At 42.7% G+C, this 23,133-nt stretch overlaps 1 protein-coding gene across 1 annotated transcript in view; it reads left to right on the top strand.

Moving 5' to 3' along the window:
* CELSR3 (cadherin EGF LAG seven-pass G-type receptor 3) overlaps window positions 1–23,133 on the top strand; it is an 80,882-nt gene that overhangs the window by 31,361 nt on the left and 26,388 nt on the right. The window contains exon 3 of the mRNA XM_075286287.1: window positions 13,599–13,821. Within this exon, the coding sequence (XP_075142388.1) occupies window positions 13,599–13,821 (223 nt within the window). The remainder of the gene's footprint in view (window positions 1–13,598; window positions 13,822–23,133) is intronic.

Genomic DNA, 23,133 nt, shown 5'->3' with positions numbered 1-23,133 from the left:
GAGATACCCGAGTCCTGTATAGGGGGTGCGGAGTTCTCATTTCTGAGACCGATCCCCTAGTACTAAGGGGGGGATTGTAATAAATTATACTGAGATCTAAGACTGTACTTGTGCCCTTAGAGGGGGCTCTCAGGGGGTTGGTCTTAAAGGGATAGTGTCCGTGACAGATTGTGCTTTCTGTAGACCATTGCATAAGGCCTCATTCACAGTATCAATGCCCTATCGGTGTGACCTACTTTTTGACAGATCAGAAATACGGTTTTGTTTTCAAGGATTTGACTTTCCCATTGAAAGTCAATGGGTAGTGAAAGAAAGGGAGACATACGGGGTTAAATCCGCACGATTGTGTGAATATAGCCTAAGGGAAGAGTCTTTAAGGATAACCTATATGGGGGCAACGATTGGTTGGATCAGGAGACTTTCTGACAAGTGCGTTGTAGAGGAAGGAAGATGGCGCCTACTTATGGCGCACGTATATGGCGACTATTGGAGTGACACCGGTGATATAGAGGTAGCGCTCACTACTGAGTCCCTGGTGCCATAGGGGGCACAATAGTCCCTCTGACCAGTGATGGACTAAGGTTTATTGAGCCCACCATATACATTGGGATTCTGGAGCCTCCAGCAACCCCTAGAAATAGATGAGAGTACCCGTCAAATTGTGGTGTCCAGTGTTAGAGCCTTCGGATCCCCCGGTACCTTGATTGGCCAATTCGACACAGAACAAGACAGATAGGGGGCGCTGTTACAAATCTTATATTAGGAGAAAGAGCTTTTCGTTTGGTGTCGATGAAGACTCACAATATATAATGGGTCTTAGGTCAGGCCTTTAGGTTACATTCAGCAAAGGATCCGGTCGGGTTAGAATATTTCAATCCCTTTTAGTGACCCCTAGGACAGTTCCCACATGTCCTTAGCTCTAGTGGACTTAACTAGAACTTCAGTCATCCAGGGCGAAAGCGATTGTCTAGAATTAGATAAACATAGCTGCTTTCTTCCAAAAACAGCGCCACACCTGTCCACAGGTTGTGTCTGGGATTGCAGCTCAGCTCCTTTGGAGTGAATACGATTGAGCTGCAATACTATAAGCAACCTGTAGACAGATGTGGCGCGGTTTGTTTTCCAAAATGTCTAATTCTGGACAACTCCTGTAATACCCCAACTTACTCAGGTATGCCCCTGGTGGTGATGATGGAGATAGCACTGTCTGTAGGAGAAAGTTCACCATGTTTTTTAAACTGCCCTTTTAGGGTCATTTATGGTCAGCAGTTGCCACCATGTGCCCAGCGATGAGGCCGATGCAGTTGTGGTGGGTGCAGGTTGTTAAGTGAGGGGGGGGGATTGAGGGGGTGCGATCATAAATCATGTTTTGCCTGGCAGGCTGTGGCATCCATTGCTTTATTCTCCCCCTGGCTTTTCCTGGCACACACCGTGCTGACAGGCCAACATTACTGAAGGAGTCTGCAGCGCCCCCCTCCCAACACCTGAATATATTACCAAGAAAAAATCATAAAAAATATGTCAGGGGAAGATGCAGAAAAAAAAAGCCGCAAAAAACAAATCTATTGAATTCCTCCGCAACGTGTAATTATGTGTAAGATAAGCTAAGCCTGCAATAATTAACCCCGGCCACTGGAAACCATCTGCACTCCGCTTAGCATTTCGTGCTGGTATCTGCTTCACGTTCGCGATTTTCTCCGCCGCATACAAAAACAGTCATAATTCCTTGAGAAATCAACAAAGGAAATCTTATTAATTAAAGCAGAAAATTCAATCAGGAACAATGGGAGATGTTACAACGGCAGATGAGGAAGGAGGACGCCAAATATCTGGCGGCAACTAGATTTCTGGAGATCTCTGGGATGGGAGAGCGGGGCGCCCACGAGGCTTGCAACATGTCCCTTTCACAACATCATTAATGGAGTTGTACAGAATTAGAAAAATATGGCCACTTTCTGCTAAAAACAGCGCCACACTTATCTACAGGTTGGATGTGGTATTGCAGTTCTGGCCTAGTCACTTCACTGCAGTACTAGACACATTCTGCACATAATGTACTAATCTAACTATTTGGGCCCATAATGCTTTGCAGCAAGTGGACGCACTTCCTTTCTAGAAGGAGCTGTTCCTCATGGGAGGAGCTTCCTTCCTGGGCGGGACTTTTACTCAGGGGAGGAGATTCATTAAGCTTCTTTGACCTCTTGTGAAGGATGGTGACAACCCCTTAGAACACAAAGGCATTAGGAGCGGGTGTCATTGTTTTAGCCCCACCTATACTGACTGTCTCTTAGATCATTGTAAAGGATTTTTTGGGGGAATTACTCCTTAAGTGGATTCTTAAATGAAATATATTTTTGCAGAAAATGTTGTTGATCTTACAGTATCAGTTCAGGGGCAATTCCTGTGTCATAAAAGCCAGACTGGTTGCAAAAAATCTGAGCCCAATAACAGAAGTGTTTCAGATCTACCCCTGGTCATGGCTGTATGGCAGTAATTTTAGTTATTTCTTAAACAAAAGCAGTCAGATTTGGATTGTGCCAATAAATTCATTCATAGCTTATATCCAGGGCTCTATGGATTTTGGAATATCTGGATATTATCCCTACAAGTAATTCCATCCTGGTGTGTAATATCATCCAGACCTGAGTGTAAATGGGATTTAATGGAATAATCTGTCAATTATTCCTCTCAGGACATGCAGAGCTGGAGGTATAACAGGACCCATTAGGTATCAGAACTATTAGATTATGTAGTAGTAGGTGACGTCATCTGTACAGGGATCTGAGCTCTCACACAAGGGAAGCCATAAACCCCAATTCTTGTGAAAAAGCACCCCATAGAATTTCATGGACAAAGCAGAATAGTAACTATTTAATGTTGTAGAGCACAAGTCACTGGCATGAGAAAATAATTATTACCGTATAATACCACCCCATATGTACAATAATATAACTACTATAATACTACTCCTATGTACAAGAATATAACTACTATAATACTACTCCTATGTACAACAATATAACTACTATAATACTACTCCTATGTACAAGAATATAACTACTATAATACTACTCCTATATACAAGAATATAACTACTATAATACTACCTCCTACGTACAAGAATATAACTACTATAATACTACTCCTATGTACAAGAATATAACTACTATAATACTACTCCTATGTACAAGAATATAACTACTATAATACTACCTCCTACGTACAAGAATATAACTACTATAATACTACTCCTATGTACAAGAATATAACTACTATAATACTACTCCTATGTACAAGAATATAACTACTATAATACTATTCCTATGTACAAGAATATAACTACTATAATACTACTCCTATGTACAAGAATATAACTACTATAATACTACTGCTATGTACAAGAATATAACTACTATAATACTGCCCCTATGTACAAGAATATAACTACTATAATACTGCCCCCTATGTACAAGAATATAACTACTATAATACTACCTCCTATGTACAAGAATATAACTACTATAATACTACCTCCTATGTACAAGAATATAACTACTATAATACTACCTCCTATGTACAAGAATATAACTACTATAATACTACTCCTATATACAAGAATATAACTACTTTAATACTACTCCTATGTACAAGAATATAACTACTATAATACTACTTCTATGTACAAGAATATAACTACTATAATACTACTCCTATATACAAGAATATAACTACTATAATACTACTCCTATGTACAAGAATATAACTACTATAATACTACTCCTATGTACAAGAATATAACTACTATAATACTACTCCTATGTACAAGAATATAACTACTATAATACTACTTCTATGTACAAGAATATAACTACTATAATACTACCTCCTATGTACAAGAATATAACTACTATAATACTACCTCCTATGTACAAGAATATATCTACTATAATACTACTCCTATGTACAAGAATATAACTACTATAATACTACTCCTATGTACAAGAATATAACTACTATAATACTACTCCTATGTACAAGAATATAACTACTATAATACTGCCCCCTATGTACAAGAATATAACTACTATAATACTACCTCCTATGTACAAGAATATAACTACTATAATACTACTCCTATGTACAAGAATATAACTACTATAATACTACCTCCTATGTACAAGAATATAACTACTATAATACTACCTCCTATGTACAAGAATATATCTACTATAATACTACTCCTATGTACAAGAATATAACTACTATAATACTACTCCTATGTACAACAATATAACTACTATAATACTACTCCTATGTACAAGAATATAACTACTATAATACTACTCCTATATACAAGAATATAACTACTATAATACTACCTCCTACGTACAAGAATATAACTACTATAATACTACTCCTATGTACAAGAATATAACTACTATAATACTACTCCTATGTACAAGAATATAACTACTATAATACTACCTCCTACGTACAAGAATATAACTACTATAATACTACTCCTATGTACAAGAATATAACTACTATAATACTACTCCTATGTACAAGAATATAACTACTATAATACTATTCCTATGTACAAGAATATAACTACTATAATACTACTCCTATGTACAAGAATATAACTACTATAATACTACTGCTATGTACAAGAATATAACTACTATAATACTGCCCCTATGTACAAGAATATAACTACTATAATACTGCCCCCTATGTACAAGAATATAACTACTATAATACTACCTCCTATGTACAAGAATATAACTACTATAATACTACCTCCTATGTACAAGAATATAACTACTATAATACTACTCCTATATACAAGAATATAACTACTTTAATACTACTCCTATGTACAAGAATATAACTACTATAATACTACTTCTATGTACAAGAATATAACTACTATAATACTACTCCTATATACAAGAATATAACTACTATAATACTACTCCTATGTACAAGAATATAACTACTATAATACTACTCCTATGTACAAGAATATAACTACTATAATACTACTCCTATGTACAAGAATATAACTACTATAATACTACTTCTATGTACAAGAATATAACTACTATAATACTACCTCCTATGTACAAGAATATAACTACTATAATACTACCTCCTATGTACAAGAATATATCTACTATAATACTACTCCTATGTACAAGAATATAACTACTATAATACTACTCCTATGTACAAGAATATAACTACTATAATACTACTCCTATGTACAAGAATATAACTACTATAATACTGCCCCCTATGTACAAGAATATAACTACTATAATACTACCTCCTATGTACAAGAATATAACTACTATAATACTACTCCTATGTACAAGAATATAACTACTATAATACTACCTCCTATGTACAAGAATATAACTACTATAATACTACCTCCTATGTACAAGAATATATCTACTATAATACTACTCCTATGTACAAGAATATAACTACTATAATACTACTCCTATGTACAAGAATATAACTACTATAATACTACCTCCTATGTACAAGAATATAACTACTATAATACTGCTCCTATGTACAAGAATATAACTACTATAATACTACCTCCTATGTACAAGAACATAACTACTATAATACTGCCCCTATGTACAAGAATATAACTACTATAATACTGCTCCTATGTACAAGAATATAACTACTATAATACTGCCCCCTATGTACAAGAATATAACTACTATAATACTACCTCCTATGTACAAGAATATATCTACTATAATACTACTCCTATGTACAAGAATATAACTACTATAATACTACTCCTATGTACAAGAATATAACTACTATAATACTGCTCCTATGTACAAGAATATAACTACTATAATACTACTCCTATGTACAAGAATATAACTACTATAATACTACTGCTATGTACAAGAATATAACTACTATAATACTGCTCCTATGTACAAGAATATAACTACTATAATACTGCTCCTATGTACAAGAATATAACTACTATAATACTACCTCCTATGTACAAGAATATAACTACTATAATACTACCTCCTATGTACAAGAACATAACTACTATAATACTGCCCCTATGTACAAGAATATAACTACTATAATACTGCTCCTATGTACAAGAATATAACTACTATAATACTACCTCCTATGTACAAGAATATAACTACTATAATACTACCTCCTATGTACAAGAATATAACTACTATAATACTGCTCCTATGTACAAGAATATAACTACTATAATACTGCTCCTATGTACAAGAATATAACTACTATAATACTGCCCCCTATGTACAAGAATATAACTACTATAATACTACCTCCTATGTACAAGAATATATCTACTATAATACTACTCCTATGTACAAGAATATAACTACTATAATACTACTCCTATGTACAATAATATAACTACTATAATACTGCTCCTATGTACAAGAATATAACTACTATAATACTACTCCTATGTACAATAATATAACTACTATAATACTGCTCCTATGTACAAGAATATAACTACTATAATACTACTCCTATGTACAAGAATATAACTACTATAATACTACCTCCTATGTACAAGAATATAACTACTATAATACTACCTCCTATGTACAAGAATATAACTACTATAATACTACTCCTATGTACAAGAATATAACTACTATAATACTGCTCCTATATACAAGAATATAACTACTATAATACTACCTCTCTGTATAGTGTATTCCTGGAAACATTCTTTGATCAGAATAAAGATACCTTGTGGGGATGGTAAGTATTACTTTATTTCTTAATTCAAGAGTGAGGATCAATAAGGGATTGTGCCTGGATTGTCAGACAGATAAGATCAGACACTGGCTCACTGGCACTATACAGGTCTTCATTAGCTCTGCTGCTCAGGATGGGGCTTCTTCCACCCTTTTATTTCCTGTGTGAAGCCTGGAATATCTCTCCTCCTGAGTCTCCTGCTGAGCATCTCACCAGCATCCAAAGGGTCAAACATTCTCTTTCAGACTAAGGAAAACGTTTCGTCATTCACTTTCATTCTATTCAGGGCAGACCCCCCACTTGAGAATTTACATTTTTGTTAGACTTAATTGGTATTTAATATACTAATCTGTTAATTATTAGTCCCGGGGAACACGCTTATAGGGATAATTCTATCCGCTGAACTCTTTGATGTGCTAAGACAACGCAGAAACCATTGACTTCTTGTCTAGCCTCAGAACCAACAAGATATCCACATCTAAGACAAAAAGATCTGCATCCGAGATTGTATCCAAGACATGTCTGTTATATATTATATCACTATCTATATATATTACCTGCAGGCTGCTATCCCTACCTCCTACTGCTTCTCATGTTTTATAGTAGTTATATTCTTGTACATAGGAGCAGTATTATAGTAGTTATATTCTTGTACATAGGAGTAGTATTATAGTAGTTATATTCTTGTACATAGGAGCAGTATTATAGTAGTTATATTCTTGTACATAGGAGCAGTATTATAGTAGTTATATTCTTGTACATAGGAGTAGTATTATAGTAGTTATATTCTTGTACATAGGAGGTAGTATTACAGTAGTTATATTCTTGTACATAGGAGTAGTATTATAGTAGTTATATTCTTGTACATAGGAGTAGTATTATAGTAGTTATATTCTTGTACATAGGAGCAGTATTATAGTAGTTATATTCTTGTACATAGGAGTAGTATTATAGTAGTTATATTCTTGTACATAGGAGCAGTATTATAATAGTTATATTCTTGTACATAGGAGTAGTATTATAGTAGTTATATTCTTGTACATAGGAGTAGTATTATAGTAGTTATATTCTTGTACATAGGAGGTAGTATTATAGTAGTTATATTCTTGTATATAGGAGGTAGTATTATAGTAGTTATATTCTTGTACATAGGAGCAGTATTATAGTAGTTATATTCTTGTACATAGGAGTAGTATTATAGTAGTTATATTCTTGTACATAGGAGTAGTATTATAGTAGTTATATTCTTGTACATAGGAGGTAGTATTATAGTAGTTATATTCTTGTATATAGGAGTAGTATTATAGTAGTTATATTCTTGTATATAGGAGCAGTATTATAGTAGTTATATTCTTGTACATATGAGCAGTATTATAGTAGTTATATTCTTGTACATAGGAGCAGTATTATAGTAGTTATATTCTTGTACATAAGAGCAGTATTATAGTAGTTATATTCTTGTACATAGGAGTAGTATTATAGTAGTTATATTCTTGTACATAGGAGCAGTATTATAGTAGTTATATTTTTGTACATAGGAGCAGTATTATAGTAGTTATATTCTTGTACATAGGAGCAGTATTATAGTAGTTATATTCTTGTACATAGGAGCAGTATTATAGTAGTTATATTCTTGTACATAGGAGTAGTATTATAGTAGTTATATTCTTGTACATAGGAGGTAGTATTATAGTAGTTATATTCTTGTACATAGGAGTAGTATTATAGTAGTTATATTCTTGTACATAAGAGCAGTATTATAGTAGTTATATTCTTGTACATAGGAGCAGTATTATAGTAGTTATATTCTTGTACATAGGAGTAGTATTATAGTAGTTATATTCTTGTACATAGGAGTAGTATTATAGTAGTTATATTCTTGTACATAGGAGGTAGTATTATAGTAGTTATATTCTTGTACATAGGAGCAGTATTATAGTAGTTATATTCTTGTACATAGGAGCAGTATTATAGTAGTTATATTCTTGTACATAGGAGGTAGTATTATAGTAGTTATATTCTTGTACATAGGAGGTAGTATTATAGTAGTTATATTCTTGTACATATGAGCAGTATTATAGTAGTTATATTCTTGTACATAGGAGCAGTATTATAGTAGTTATATTCTTGTACATAGGAGCAGTATTATAGTAGTTATATTCTTGTACATAGGAGCAGTATTATAGTAGTTATATTCTTGTACATAGGAGGTAGTATTATAGTAGTTATATTCTTGTATATAGGAGTAGTATTATAGCAGTTATATTCTTGTACATAGGAGGTAGTATTATAGTAGTTATATTCTTGTACATAGGAGGTAGTATTATAGTAGTTATATTCTTGTACATAGGAGCAGTATTATAGTAGTTATATTCTTGTACATAGGAGTAGTATTATAGTAGTTATTTTCTTGTACATAGGAGCAGTATTATAGTAGTTATATTCTTGTACATAGGAGTAGTATTATAGTAGTTATATTCTTGTACATAGGAGTAATATTATAGTAGTTATATTCTTGTACATAGGAGCAGTATTATAGTAGTTATATTCTTGTACATAGGAGTAGTATTATAGTAGTTATATTCTTGTACATAGGAGTAGTATTATAGTAGTTATATTCTTGTACATAGGAGGCAGTAATATAGTAGTTATATTCTTGTACATAGGAGGTAGTATTATAGTAGTTATATTCTTGTACATAGGAGCAGTATTATAGTAGTTATATTCTTGTACATAGGAGTAGTATTATAGTAGTTATATTCTTGTACATAGGAGGCAGTAATATAGTAGTTATATTCTTGTACATAGGAGCAGTATTATAGTAGTTATATTCTTGTACATAGAAGTAGTATTATAGTAGTTATATTCTTGTACATAGGAGGTAGTATTATAGTAGTTATATTCTTGTACATAGGAGGCAGTATTATAGTAGTTATATTCTTGTACATAGGAGGTAGTATTATAGTAGTTATATTCTTGTACATAGGAGTAGTATTATAGTAGTTATATTCTTGTACATAGGAGGTAGTATTATAGTAGTTATATTCTTGTACATAGGAGTAGTATTACAGTAGTTATATTCTTATACATAGGGGCAGTATTATAGTAGTTATATTCTTATACATAGGGGCAGTATTATAATAGTTATATTCTTATACATAGGGACAGTATTATAGTAGTTATATTCTTATACATAGGGGCAGTATTACAGTAGTTATATTCTTATACATAGGGGCAGTGTGTCCTCGTCTGTGATGGAGGGGACAATGCTTGCTGTAATCTTTTAGAGTAGAAAAAGGCTTTGCTGTGTAACAATCGTGCAGAATAGGAAATTGCTGATTTGCATATCCTCTAAACAGACTAATTGTTCTTTTTCTTCCAGCTGCCTTTGTAATATTTAACGCACTGAGCAGAACTTTATGAGTCTGGAAATTTCATCTCATAAATAAATCAAGGCTTAGACAAAAACATTTACCCCGATTCCAGTTTTTGTTTGATTTCAGTGTTTGTTCATCTGCACCGAGTATCACCAGGCTATAGCCTAGACATTAGAATTCCTTGGCTGGCCACAAGTTTATACCTTGAGTGTCATTATTCACATGTCTGACTAATTCCGACTAATGGAACAGATTCAGTAAGACTGGCGGCACAGTATTTGCTATCATTAGGGTATGACTCAGATCAAGGCTTCTTATCTTCCATGTAAATGTAATTTTCCAGAAATTGTTGAGCGCGTTCTTATATCACAATGTCCATTTTCACGAATATAATTCCAGGAGTCAGTGAGTACTGACACATAGACAGGCAAAGCAAGGGGATATATTGTTGCTTACCGACACTGATCTATATGCCTTTGAGAGTAATTGTAAAGCTATGAGACGACCCCTATGGGTACGGTAATGGCTGGCATTAGTGGTCGCCTGTACCGTACATCTGTTACCTAAAATTGGAGAACAAGGTAACAGGAATGATTTGTTATTTTAGAGGGTGATTCTTTGCGCTATAGATGGTGATGAGTGGTCACGTGTTACTGTATACTGTATTATATATTACATCGTGTAAGTTTTGGAGTTTGGAAAGCGACGGGCAACTGGGTGGAAATGAATTCCCATGAATGGCGCAGATTTGGAGGAAGCATTATCTCCATGGGGTTAGTGAAAGGCCAATTGCTTATTTCCTGCTAAAATGTGTAATTGCTTTTGTCAGGCGCTGCAGTGTTCTGGGGTCCTGGCTTCCTGCCCTACCACCGGCCTCCCAATTGTTTTCTTACAAATGAAGGTATTTCCTAATGTAATGAATCTGGTGTCAGAAATCTGAGCCAAGACCCGAAAATAGCAGCAGAGGCCGCAAAGTTACATAGGAGGTAAAGGAGGAACTTGCCTACGTAGCAACCCCTTTAAGGCTCCATAACGCAGCATAGCTATGACTCTTAAAGGGAATGTATCGCCATCTTTTAATTAATAACACCAGGCTATGGAGGCAGCCATCTTTCCTGAGCTTCACTTTAGGGATCTGCTTTACAGCACAGTCATGACCTTAGGCAGTAATAATCTGGAGGCAACTTATCGACATCAACGGGAGAGTCTTCTAGACATGCGCCGTGCAAGGAGATGTGACATCACATATTGTCAGTGATGGATGTGATGATGCGTCAGTGGTGTTATCTATAGAGGTGTCATCTTATATTGTAATCCTGCATGTGATGGAAATGTGGTGACTGCTGCTAAGAAATCTCTAGAGAATTGGCAAGGTGGTTTATAGGCTTAGTGGTCAGAGTGAAAAATGCAGGATCTTCTACATTTTTTGGAGTCCCCAAACGCAATCCGGGTGCAGGTATGAACGAAGCCTTAGATGGCTGCCAGCAAAGATCTTGAAAATGTTAAAGGGGTTGGCCAAGATTTAGGGTTTTATGGCCTTTCTTTAGGCCAGTAGCCTGTCCCTCACGGAGGCCCATGCTATGGACAGTAGGCAGATAGCGCCAGTCCCTATATAGTGGCCAGACACTAGTACTGCAGCTGGCACCCGACTTCGGTATATTAGAAAGTTGCAGAAGAGTGATCCATGTAGACAAGTTTGTGGGGGAAAATTTAAAGGCAGAATAAGATCCTTTAGCAGCAGCTCCATGCTGATGGTTTCCATCAAACCATTAGCGGCGTTATTAAAGAAGCGTCTATTATATCAAAGTATTCTCCAACCTTTAAGTTTCTTTGTTCTCCGAGTCCTCAAAGTTAGAACAGGAAGGCAAAGTCTCCTTGAAGGAGGAGAGGGGCTTCCTATCTATACCATCTGTCACTGGCATCAAAGACGCAGTAATCCTCCTTCTTTTCTATCCTCCGAGGGGACATTAACCCTGCTCTCGCCGAGCAGGCTGTACAAGGCTCTGCTGTGCATGCGCTGACTACTTGCTTCCAGTAACTCAGGTGTTAATGGCAAAGCTTCCCGATCTGACACTTGCCAGGAGCTGTACATTCTCCGCATGCCCAAGAAATTGCCTCCTATGGGGCTCTGGGATCTGAAAGTGATGCCAGCTCTGTCTGAAGCGGAGTGGAAATCTTATATCCATGGCCTGTAGAGACTGTATCAGTCATTTCCACCGGAGGCGTAAACAAGTGTTTGTTCTGTCCTGCCGGGCCTGGTCGCACTGTCTGCCATCATGGAGACTGGCGTAGCACAGAGTATATTGGGAACTTGTAGGACTTTTCATTATAACATGGAGACATCCAGAAAGCTAAAGGGGTTTTCTGGGTTTACCTATTGATGTAATATGTGATCGGTGTGGGTCTGGAACCAAGGTCACCCGCTGATCAGCTGGTTGAAGGAGTAAAGGCGCCTTCACTGAATACCAAGCACAGCACCATAACTTGTTGTCGTGGCTGTGCTTGATATTGCAGTTCAGCACCATTCACTGTACATGTGACCAGTGACATCATCAGCACAAGGCGGAGTCATTCTGCAGCCTGCTTAGACAGCTGATCAGTGGATGTCCTGGGTGTTGATCCCCACCGATCACATATTGATGACCTATCCCAAGTCCTTTAAGCTGGCCTTACACTTTACACGATTGTTGGTTGGACTTGCAGATTTCAGGAGCGACTAAACATCTCACGTATATGGGATCCTCCAACTGTCCTGCAGACGGAGAATGATCAGACAGATGGGTTTCAGCATGTCTGATCCTTTTGTTCTCAGAAGATAAGCCGCCACCAGAGGAGTCTGACAGCAGCCTCCTCCCCTCCCCCGTTCAGGGCACATAGGGGCTCAGCCCAGCCAATCGTTCATGTGTATGGAGGGATTGGGTGATCGCTTTCAGACATGAGATTGATAACTGTATTATGGTTATGCCCAACATTATGGCCCCCTCTATTTACCAAGCAATTAAGGTTCACAGAGTAGCCACCTATAGGTGGCACTAGAGATGCAGTTTCTTTTTCGCTTTTGGAGCAATTATCGGAAGCCTATTAGTCAGGCTGGCAAATGAGATTGCAGTTCCTGTCAGTCAGTGACTATTTATTGTGTTAGATAAATGATATCATCTCAGCCGTCTGTATTTATGGAGATATGGCGGCCTCCGGAGACAACCCTAGGGTGCAGTCAGTGTGATTTTACTGTATCCATACATAAAATGCTTACTGCCCCTCCATACCTACAGGTACAGGATATTATATGGTTGCATTATCAGCTTGAGCCACAAGATGGCGACACTAAACAGTCCCCAAATAACATCCACCTGCCACAAATCTCCTGACCTGCAGCAGTGAGGCCTGACCTGAACCTTCTCTCTTTCCTTGCAGGTGACAACTGTGAAGTGGACAGCAGCTCAGGACGCTGCGTGCCCGGTGTCTGCAGAAATGGGGGGACATGCACCAACTTGGCAGAAGGCGGCTTCACATGCCAGTGTCCATCTGGAGGCTTTGAGAAGCCATACTGCGAACTGTCAACACGTTCCTTCCCTCCTAAATCGTTTGTCATGTTCCGAGGACTGCGGCAGAGATTCCATATGAGCCTGTCACTGTCGTAAGTGCCCCCGTCTGTCTGTAGTCTGTGCCGAGAAGGGAACATGTCACCGGCCGCGGGTCCTGCAAGATGGAAATGTCAGAGGAGAAAGCAGCTAATAATATCTATCTATCTATCTATCTATCTATCTATCTATCTATCTATCTATCTCCTATCTATCTATCTCCTATCTATCTATCTATCTATCTATCTATCTATCTATCTTCTATCTATCTCCTATCTATCTATCTATCTATCTATCTATCTATCTATCTATCTATCTCCTATCTATCTATCTCATATCTATCTATCTATCTATCTATCTATCTATCTATCTATCTATCTATCTATCTCCTATCTATCTATCTCCTATCTATCTATCTATCTATCTATCTATCTATCTATCTCCTATCTATCTATCTATCTCATATCTATCTATCTCCTATCTATCTATCTATCTATCTAAATATCTATCTATCTATCTATCTATCTATCTATCTCCTATCTATCTATCTCATATCTATCTATCTATCTATCTATCTATCTATCTATCTCCTATCTATCTATCTCCTATCTATCTATCTATCTATCTATCTATCTATCTATCTCCTATCTATCTATCTCATATCTATCTATCTATCTATCTATCTATCTATCTCCTATCTATCTATCTATCTATCTATCTATCTATCTATCTATCTATCTATCTCCTATCTATCTATCTCATATCTATCTATCTATCTATCTATCTCCTATCTATCTATCTCCTATCTATCTATCTATCTATCTATCTATCTCCTATCTATCTATCGATCTCCTATCTATCTATCTATCTATCTATCTATCTATCTATCTATCTCCTATCTATCTATCTAGCTATCTATCTATCTCCTATCTATCTATCTCATATCTATCTATCTATCTATCTATCTATCTATCTCCTATCTATCTATCTCCTATCTATCTATCTATCTATCTATCTATCTATCTATCTATCTCCTATCTATCTATCTATTTATCTATCTATCTATCTATCTATCTATCTCCTATCTATCTATCTATCTATCTCATATCTATCTATCTATCTATCTATCTATCTATCTCCTATCTATCTATCTCCTATCTATCTATCTATCTATCTATCTATCTATCTCCTATCTATCTATCTATCTATCTATCTATCTATCTATCTATCTATCTATCTCCTATCTATCTATCTATCTCCTATCTATCTATCTATCTATCTCCTATCTATCTATCTCCTATCTATCTATCTATCTATCTATCTATCTATCTATCTATCTATCTCCTATCTATCTATCTATCTATCTATCTATCTATCTATCTATCTATCATCTATCTCCTATCTATCTATCTATCTATCTATCTATCTATCTATCTATCTATCTATCTCCTATCTATCTATCTATCTATCTCCTATCTATCTATCTATCTATCTCCTATCTTTCTATCTATCTATCTATCTATCTATCTCCTATCTATCTATCTATCTATCTATCTATCTATCTATCTATCTATCTATCTATCCATCCATCCACCTGCCTGTTTACCAACCAGAATTAGACAATCACAGCTGCTTTCTTCCAAGAATACTGCCATGACTGTCCACTGGTTGTGTCTGGTATTGCAGCTTAGTGACTGGAGCTGCTGTACTAGATATAACGTTTGGACAACCCCTTTGATCCACCATAAATGGGACCGGTCACTTATGGGAAGTTGCGGATTATTCGATGGTCATAGAAATGTATTTAATCCCTATAAAGAATGTTACAGACGTTCTGGAAAAGTAAATGATCAGGATAACAGGATGCCAGAAGTAATTTCTGTGTGTGGTGTCAGGGTGTAGACGGGAATCTCTACCATGTTATAATGTCGCGGTGCTGCCGCCTGGCAGTCATCCAGCCATGCTTAATATCATTCCTATGGTCTGAGGATGATAGGTGTGATAGTTTAGTGGATAAATATCGCCGTCCTGCTGAAATATTCATGGGCCGCTCCTGCCGGTAATTGTTAGTGAATCATTTTAATTGTGACCATCATTCAGCGGCTTTTACACTGGAGATTGATCCGTCCTGATGTAGTTACAGAGATTCATTCACCAGCCGGTTATTGATCGGCCCTCGGCCCCGGCATTTCCAGTTGTCTTACATAATATCCGTCCTCTGATGGAAATCTGAAAGTATCTGTGAGATTATCTTTCAAGAAATTATAGAATTGTACATTATATTCGATATAAAACTTCCCGACGTGCCTGCTAATGTCAGGAAATGGGAAATAACTGGGGACAGGCAGGGTCAGATAGTGCCCCATTACAGTGCCAGACATGGTGACCCATAAAAGTAGGCCCAGTGACTGTATAACAGCACCAGGCCCAGAGTCAGACAGTGCCAGACCTAGTGCCCCCAAAAAGATAACCATAGTGACTGTATGACAGCACCAGGCCCAGAGTCAGACAGTGCCAGACCTAGTGCCCCCAAAGAGATAACCATAGTGATTGTATGATAGCACCAGGCCCAATGTCCATAGAATAAGGGAAACACAGTGTTCCCAATACAGTGCTAGACCTGGTGCCCCATCATCATATAGCACTACAATTCACCTTTGTCCATGCATGCTTCCCCAAAGAAGAAAACTTCAACTTCAGCCTAAAGCTGATCACTTAGTACAGTCTGATCTCCCCCTGTAGACTGGCAGTGCCCCCTCTTCTGCAGAGCGGCAGCTGATCACTTAGTACAGTCTGATCCCCCTGTAGACTGGCAGCGCCCCCTCTTCTGCAGAGCGGCAGCTGATCACTTACAGTCTGATCTCCCCCTGTAGACTGGCAGCGCCCCCTCTTCTGCAGAGCGGCAGCTGATCACTTACTTACAGTCTGATCTCCCCCTGTAGACTGGCAGCGCCCCCTCTTCTGCAGAGCGGCAGCTGATCACTTAGTACAGTCTGATCCCCCTGTAGACTGGCAGCGCCCCCTCTTCTGCAGAGCGGCAGCTGATCACTTAGTACAGTCTGATCCCCCCTGTAGACTGGCAGCGCCCCCTCTTCTGCAGAGCGGCAGCTGATCACTTACTTACAGTCTGATCTCCCCCTGTAGACTGGCAGCGCCCCCTCTTCTGCAGAGCGGCAGCTGATCACTTTGTACAGTCTGATCCCCCTGTAGACTGGCAGCGCCCCCTCTTCTGCAGAGCGGCAGCTGATCACTTAGTACAGTCTGATCCCCCTGTAGACTGGCAGCGCCCCCTCTTCTGCAGAGCGGCAGCTGATCACTTACAGTCTGATCTCCCCCTGTAGACTGGCAGCGCCCCCTCTTCTGCAGAGCGGCAGCTGATCACTTACTTACAGTCTGATCTCCCCCTGTAGACTGGCAGCGCCCCCTCTTCTGCAGAGCGGCAGCTGATCACTTAGTACAGTCTGATCCCCCTTTAGACTGGCAGCGCCCCCTCTTCTGCAGAGCGGCAGCTGATCACTTAGTACAGTCTGATCTCCCCCCTGTAGATTGGCAGCGCTCCCTCTTCTGCAGAGCGGCAGCTGATCACTTAGTACAGTCTGATCTCCCCCCTGTAGATTGGCAGCGCTCCCTCTTCTGCAGAGCGGCAGCTGATCACTTACTTACAGTCTGATCTCCCCCTGTAGACTGGCAGCGCCCCCTCTTCTGCAGAGCGGCAGCTGATCACTTTGTACAGTCTGATCCCCCTGTAGACTGGCAGCGCCCCCTCTTCTGCAGAGCGGCAGCTGATCACTTAGTACAGTCTGATCTCCCCCCTGTAGATTGGCAGCGCTCCCTCTTCTGCAGAGCGGCAGCTGATCACTTAGTACAGTCTGATCTCCCCCCTGTAGATTGGCAGCGCTCCCTCTTCTGCAGAGCGGCAGCTGATCACTTAGTACAGTCTGATCTCCCCCCTGTAGATTGGCAGCGCTCCCTCTTCTGCAGAGCGGCAGCTGATCACTTACTTACAGTCTGATCTCCCCCTGTAGACTGGCAGCGCCCCCTCTTCTGCAGAGCGGCAGCTGATCACTTTGTACAGTCTGATCCCCCTGTAGACTGGCAGCGCCCCCTCTTCTGCAGAGTGGCAGCTGATCACTTAGTACAGTCTGATCTCCCCCCTGTAGATTGGCAGCGCTCCCTCTTCTGCAGAGCGGCAGCTGATCACTTAGTACAGTCTGATCTCCCCCCTGTAGATTGGCAGCGCTCCCTCTTCTGCAGAGCGGCAGCTGATCACTTAGTACAGTCTGATCTCCCCCCTGTAGATTGGCAGCGCTCCCTCTTCTGCAGAGCGGCAGCTGATCACTTACTTACAGTCTGATCTCCCCCTGTAGACTGGCAGCGCCCCCTCTTCTGCAGAGCGGCAGCTGATCACTTTGTACAGTCTGATCCCCCTGTAGACTGGCAGCGCCCCCTCTTCTGCAGAGCGGCAGCTGATCACTTAGTACAGTCTGATCTCCCCCCTGTAGATTGGCAGCGCTCCCTCTTCTGCAGAGCGGCAACTGATCACTTAGTACAGTCTGATCTCCCCCCTGTAGATTGGCAGCGCTCCCTCTTCTGCAGAGCGGCATCTGATCACTTAGTACAGTCTGATCTCCCCCCTGTAGATTGGCAGCGCTCCCTTTTCTGCAGAGCGGCAGCTGATCACTTAGTGCAGTCTGATCCCCCTGTAGATTGGCAGCGCCCCCTCTTCTGCAAGAGCGGCAGCTGATCACTTACTTACAGTCTGATCCCCCCTGTAGACTGGCAGCGCCCCCTCTTCTGCAAGAGCGGCAGCTGATCACTTAGTACAGTCTGATCCCTCTGTAGATTGGCAGCGCCCCCTCTTCTGCAGAGCGGCAGCTGATCACTTAGTACAGTCTGATCTCCCCCTGTAGACTGGCAGCGCCCCCTCTCCTGCAGAGCGGCAGCTGATCACTTAGTACAGTCTGATACCCCTGTAGACTGGCAGCGCCCCCTCTTCTGCAGAGCGGCAGCTGATCACTTAGTACAGTCTGATCCCCCTGTAGACTGGCAGCGCCCCCTCTTCTGCAGAGCGGCAGCTGATCACTTAGTACAGCCTGATCCCCCTGTAGATTGGCAGCGCCCCCTCTTCTGCAGAGCGGCAGCTGATCACTTAGTACAGTCTGATCCCCCCTGTAGGCTGGCAGCGCCCCCTCTTCTGCAGAGCGGCAGCTGATCACTTACAGTCTGATCCCCCTGTAGACTGGCAGCGCCCCCTCTTCTGCAGAGCGGCAGTTGATCACTTAGTACAGTCTGATCCCCCTGTAGATTGGCAGCGCCCCCTCTTCTGCAGAGCGGCAGCTGATCACTTAGTACAGTCTGATCCCCCTGTAGACTGGCAGCGCCCCCTCTTCTGCAGAGCGGCAGCTGATCACTTAGTACAGTCTGATCCCCCTGTAGACTGGCAGCGCCCCCTCTTCTGCAGAGCGGCAGCTGATCACTTAGTACAGTCTGATCCCCCTGTAGACTGGCAGCGCCCCCTGTTCTGCAGAGCGGCAGCTGATCACTTACAGTCTGATCTCCCCCTCTAGACTGGCAGCGCCCCCTCTTCTGCAGAGCGGCAGCTGATCACTTACTTACAGTCTGATCCCCCTGTAGACTGGCAGCGCCCCCTCTTCTGCAGAGCGGCAGCTGATCACTTAGTACAGTCTGATCCCCCTGTAGACTGGCAGCGCCCCCTGTTCTGCAGAGCGGCAGCTGATCACTTACAGTCTGATCTCCCCCTCTAGACTGGCAGCGCCCCCTCTTCTGCAGAGCGGCAGCTGATCACTTACTTACAGTCTGATCCCCCTGTAGATTGGCAGCGCCCCCTCTTCTGCAGAGCGGCAGCTGATCACTTACAGTCTGATCCCCCTGTAGACTGGCAGCGCCCCCTCTTCTGCAGAGCGGCAGCTGATCACTTACAGTCTGATCCCCCCTGGAGACTGGCAGCGTCCCCTCTTCTGCAGAGCGGCAGCTGATCACTTAGTACAGTCTGATCCCCCTGTAGACTGGCAGCGCCCCCTCTTCTGCAGAGCGGCAGCTGATCACTTACAGTCTGATCCCCTCTGTAGATTGGCAGCGCCCCCTCTTCTGCAGAGCGGCAGCTGATCACTTAGTACAGTCTGATCCCCCTGTAGACTGGCAGCGCCCCCTCTTCTGCAGAGCGGCAGCTGACTACTTAGTACAGTCTGATCCCCCCTGTAGACTGGCAGCGCCCCCTCTTCTGCAGAGCGGCAGCTGATCACTTACAGTCTGATCTCCCCCTGTAGACTGGCAGCGCCCCCTCTTCTGCAGAGCGGCAGCTGATCACTTAGTACAGTCTGATCCCCCCTGTAGATTGGCAGCGCCCCCTCTTCTGCAGAGCGGCAGCTGATCACTTAGTACAGTCTGATCTCCCCCTGTAGACTGGCAGCGCCCCCTCTCCTGCAGAGCGGCAGCTGATCACTTAGTACAGTCTGATCCCCCCTGTAGACTGACAGCGCCCCCTCTTCTGCAGAGCGGCAGCTGATCACTTAGTACAGTCTGATCCCCCCTGTAGACTGGCAGCGCCCCCTCTTCTGCAGAGCGGCAGCTGATCACTTACAGTCTGATCTCCCCCTGTAGACTGGCAGCGCCCCCTCTTCTGCAGAGTGGCAGCTGATCACTTACAGTCTGATCTCCCCCTGTAGACTGGCAGTGCCCCCTCTTCTGCAGAGTGGCAGCTGATCACTTACAGTCTGATCTCCCCCTGTAGACTGGCAGCGCCCCCTCTTCTGCAGAGCGGCAGCTGATCACTTAGTACAGTCTGATACCCCCTGTAGATTGGCAGCGCCCCCTCTTCTGCAGAGTGGCAGCTGATCACTTACAGTCTGATCTCCCCCTTTAGACTGGCAGCGCCCCCTTTTCTGCAGAGTGGCAGCTGATCACTAACAGTCTGATCTCCCCCTGTAGACTGGCAGCGCCCCCTCTTCTGCAGAGCGGCAGCTGATCACTTAGTACAGTCTGATCCCCCCTGTAGACTGGCAGCGCCCCCTCTTCTGCAGAGCGGCAGCTGATCACTTACAGTCTGATCCCCCCTGTAGACTGGCAGCATCCCCTCTTCTGCAGAGCGGCAGCTGATCACTTACAGTCTGATCTCCCCTGTAGACTGGCAGTGCCCCCTCTTCTGCAGAGCGGCAGCTGATCACTTACAGTCTGATCCCCCTGTAGACTGGCAGCGCCCCCTCTTCTGCAGAGCGGCAGCTGATCACTTACAGTCTGATCTCCCCCTGTAGACTGGCAGCGCCCCCTCTTCTGCAGAGTGGCAGCTGATCACTTACAGTCTGATCTCCCCCTGTAGACTGGCAGTGCCCCCTCTTCTGCAGAGTGGCAGCTGATCACTTACAGTCTGATCTCCCCCTGTAGACTGGCAGCGCCCCCTCTTCTGCAGAGCGGCAGCTGATCACTTAGTACAGTCTGATCTCCCCCTGTAGACTGGCAGCGCCCCCTCTTCTGCAGAGCGGCAGCTGATCACTTAGTACAGTCTGATCCCCCCTGTAGACTGACAGCGCCCCCTCTTCTGCAGAGCGGCAGCTGATCACTTAGTACAGTCTGATCCCCCCTGTAGACTGGCAGCGCCCCCTCTTCTGCAGAGCGGCAGCTGATCACTTACAGTCTGATCTCCCCTGTAGACTGGCAGCGCCCCCTCTTTTGCAGAGTGGCAGCTGATCACTTACAGTCTGATCCCCCCTGTAGACTGGCAGCGTCCCCTCTTCTGCAGAGCGGCAGCTGATCACTTAGTACAGTCTGATCCCCCCTGTAGACTGGCAGCGCCCCCTCTTCTGCAGAGCGGCAGCTGATCACTTAGTACAGCCTGATCCCCCTGTAGATTGGCAGCGCCCCCTCTTCTGCAGAGCGGCAGCTGATCACTTAGTACAGTCTGATCCCCCCTGTAGGCTGGCAGCGCCCCCTCTTCTGCAGAGCGGCAGCTGATCACTTACAGTCTGATCCCCCTGTAGACTGGCAGCGCCCCCTCTTCTGCAGAGCGGCAGTTGATCACTTAGTACAGTCTGATCCCCCTGTAGATTGGCAGCGCCCCCTCTTCTGCAGAGCGGCAGCTGATCACTTAGTACAGTCTGATCCCCCTGTAGACTGGCAGCGCCCCCTCTTCTGCAGAGCGGCAGCTGATCACTTAGTACAGTCTGATCCCCCTGTAGACTGGCAGCGCCCCCTCTTCTGCAGAGCGGCAGCTGATCACTTAGTACAGTCTGATCCCCCTGTAGACTGGCAGCGCCCCCTGTTCTGCAGAGCGGCAGCTGATCACTTACAGTCTGATCTCCCCCTCTAGACTGGCAGCGCCCCCTCTTCTGCAGAGCGGCAGCTGATCACTTACTTACAGTCTGATCCCCCTGTAGACTGGCAGCGCCCCCTCTTCTGCAGAGCGGCAGCTGATCACTTAGTACAGTCTGATCCCCCTGTAGACTGGCAGCGCCCCCTGTTCTGCAGAGCGGCAGCTGATCACTTACAGTCTGATCTCCCCCTCTAGACTGGCAGCGCCCCCTCTTCTGCAGAGCGGCAGCTGATCACTTACTTACAGTCTGATCCCCCTGTAGATTGGCAGCGCCCCCTCTTCTGCAGAGCGGCAGCTGATCACTTACAGTCTGATCCCCCTGTAGACTGGCAGCGCCCCCTCTTCTGCAGAGCGGCAGCTGATCACTTACAGTCTGATCCCCCCTGGAGACTGGCAGCGTCCCCTCTTCTGCAGAGCGGCAGCTGATCACTTAGTACAGTCTGATCCCCCTGTAGACTGGCAGCGCCCCCTCTTCTGCAGAGCGGCAGCTGATCACTTACAGTCTGATCCCCTCTGTAGATTGGCAGCGCCCCCTCTTCTGCAGAGCGGCAGCTGATCACTTAGTACAGTCTGATCCCCCTGTAGACTGGCAGCGCCCCCTCTTCTGCAGAGCGGCAGCTGACTACTTAGTACAGTCTGATCCCCCCTGTAGACTGGCAGCGCCCCCTCTTCTGCAGAGCGGCAGCTGATCACTTACAGTCTGATCTCCCCCTGTAGACTGGCAGCGCCCCCTCTTCTGCAGAGCGGCAGCTGATCACTTAGTACAGTCTGATCCCCCCTGTAGATTGGCAGCGCCCCCTCTTCTGCAGAGCGGCAGCTGATCACTTAGTACAGTCTGATCTCCCCCTGTAGACTGGCAGCGCCCCCTCTCCTGCAGAGCGGCAGCTGATCACTTAGTACAGTCTGATCCCCCCTGTAGACTGACAGCGCCCCCTCTTCTGCAGAGCGGCAGCTGATCACTTAGTACAGTCTGATCCCCCCTGTAGACTGGCAGCGCCCCCTCTTCTGCAGAGCGGCAGCTGATCACTTACAGTCTGATCTC

This window comes from Leptodactylus fuscus, chromosome 9, assembly GCF_031893055.1.
Source record: "Leptodactylus fuscus isolate aLepFus1 chromosome 9, aLepFus1.hap2, whole genome shotgun sequence".
Taxonomy (NCBI): Eukaryota; Metazoa; Chordata; class Amphibia; order Anura; family Leptodactylidae; genus Leptodactylus; species Leptodactylus fuscus.
This window is presented reverse-complemented; position numbering and strand designations above follow the sequence as displayed.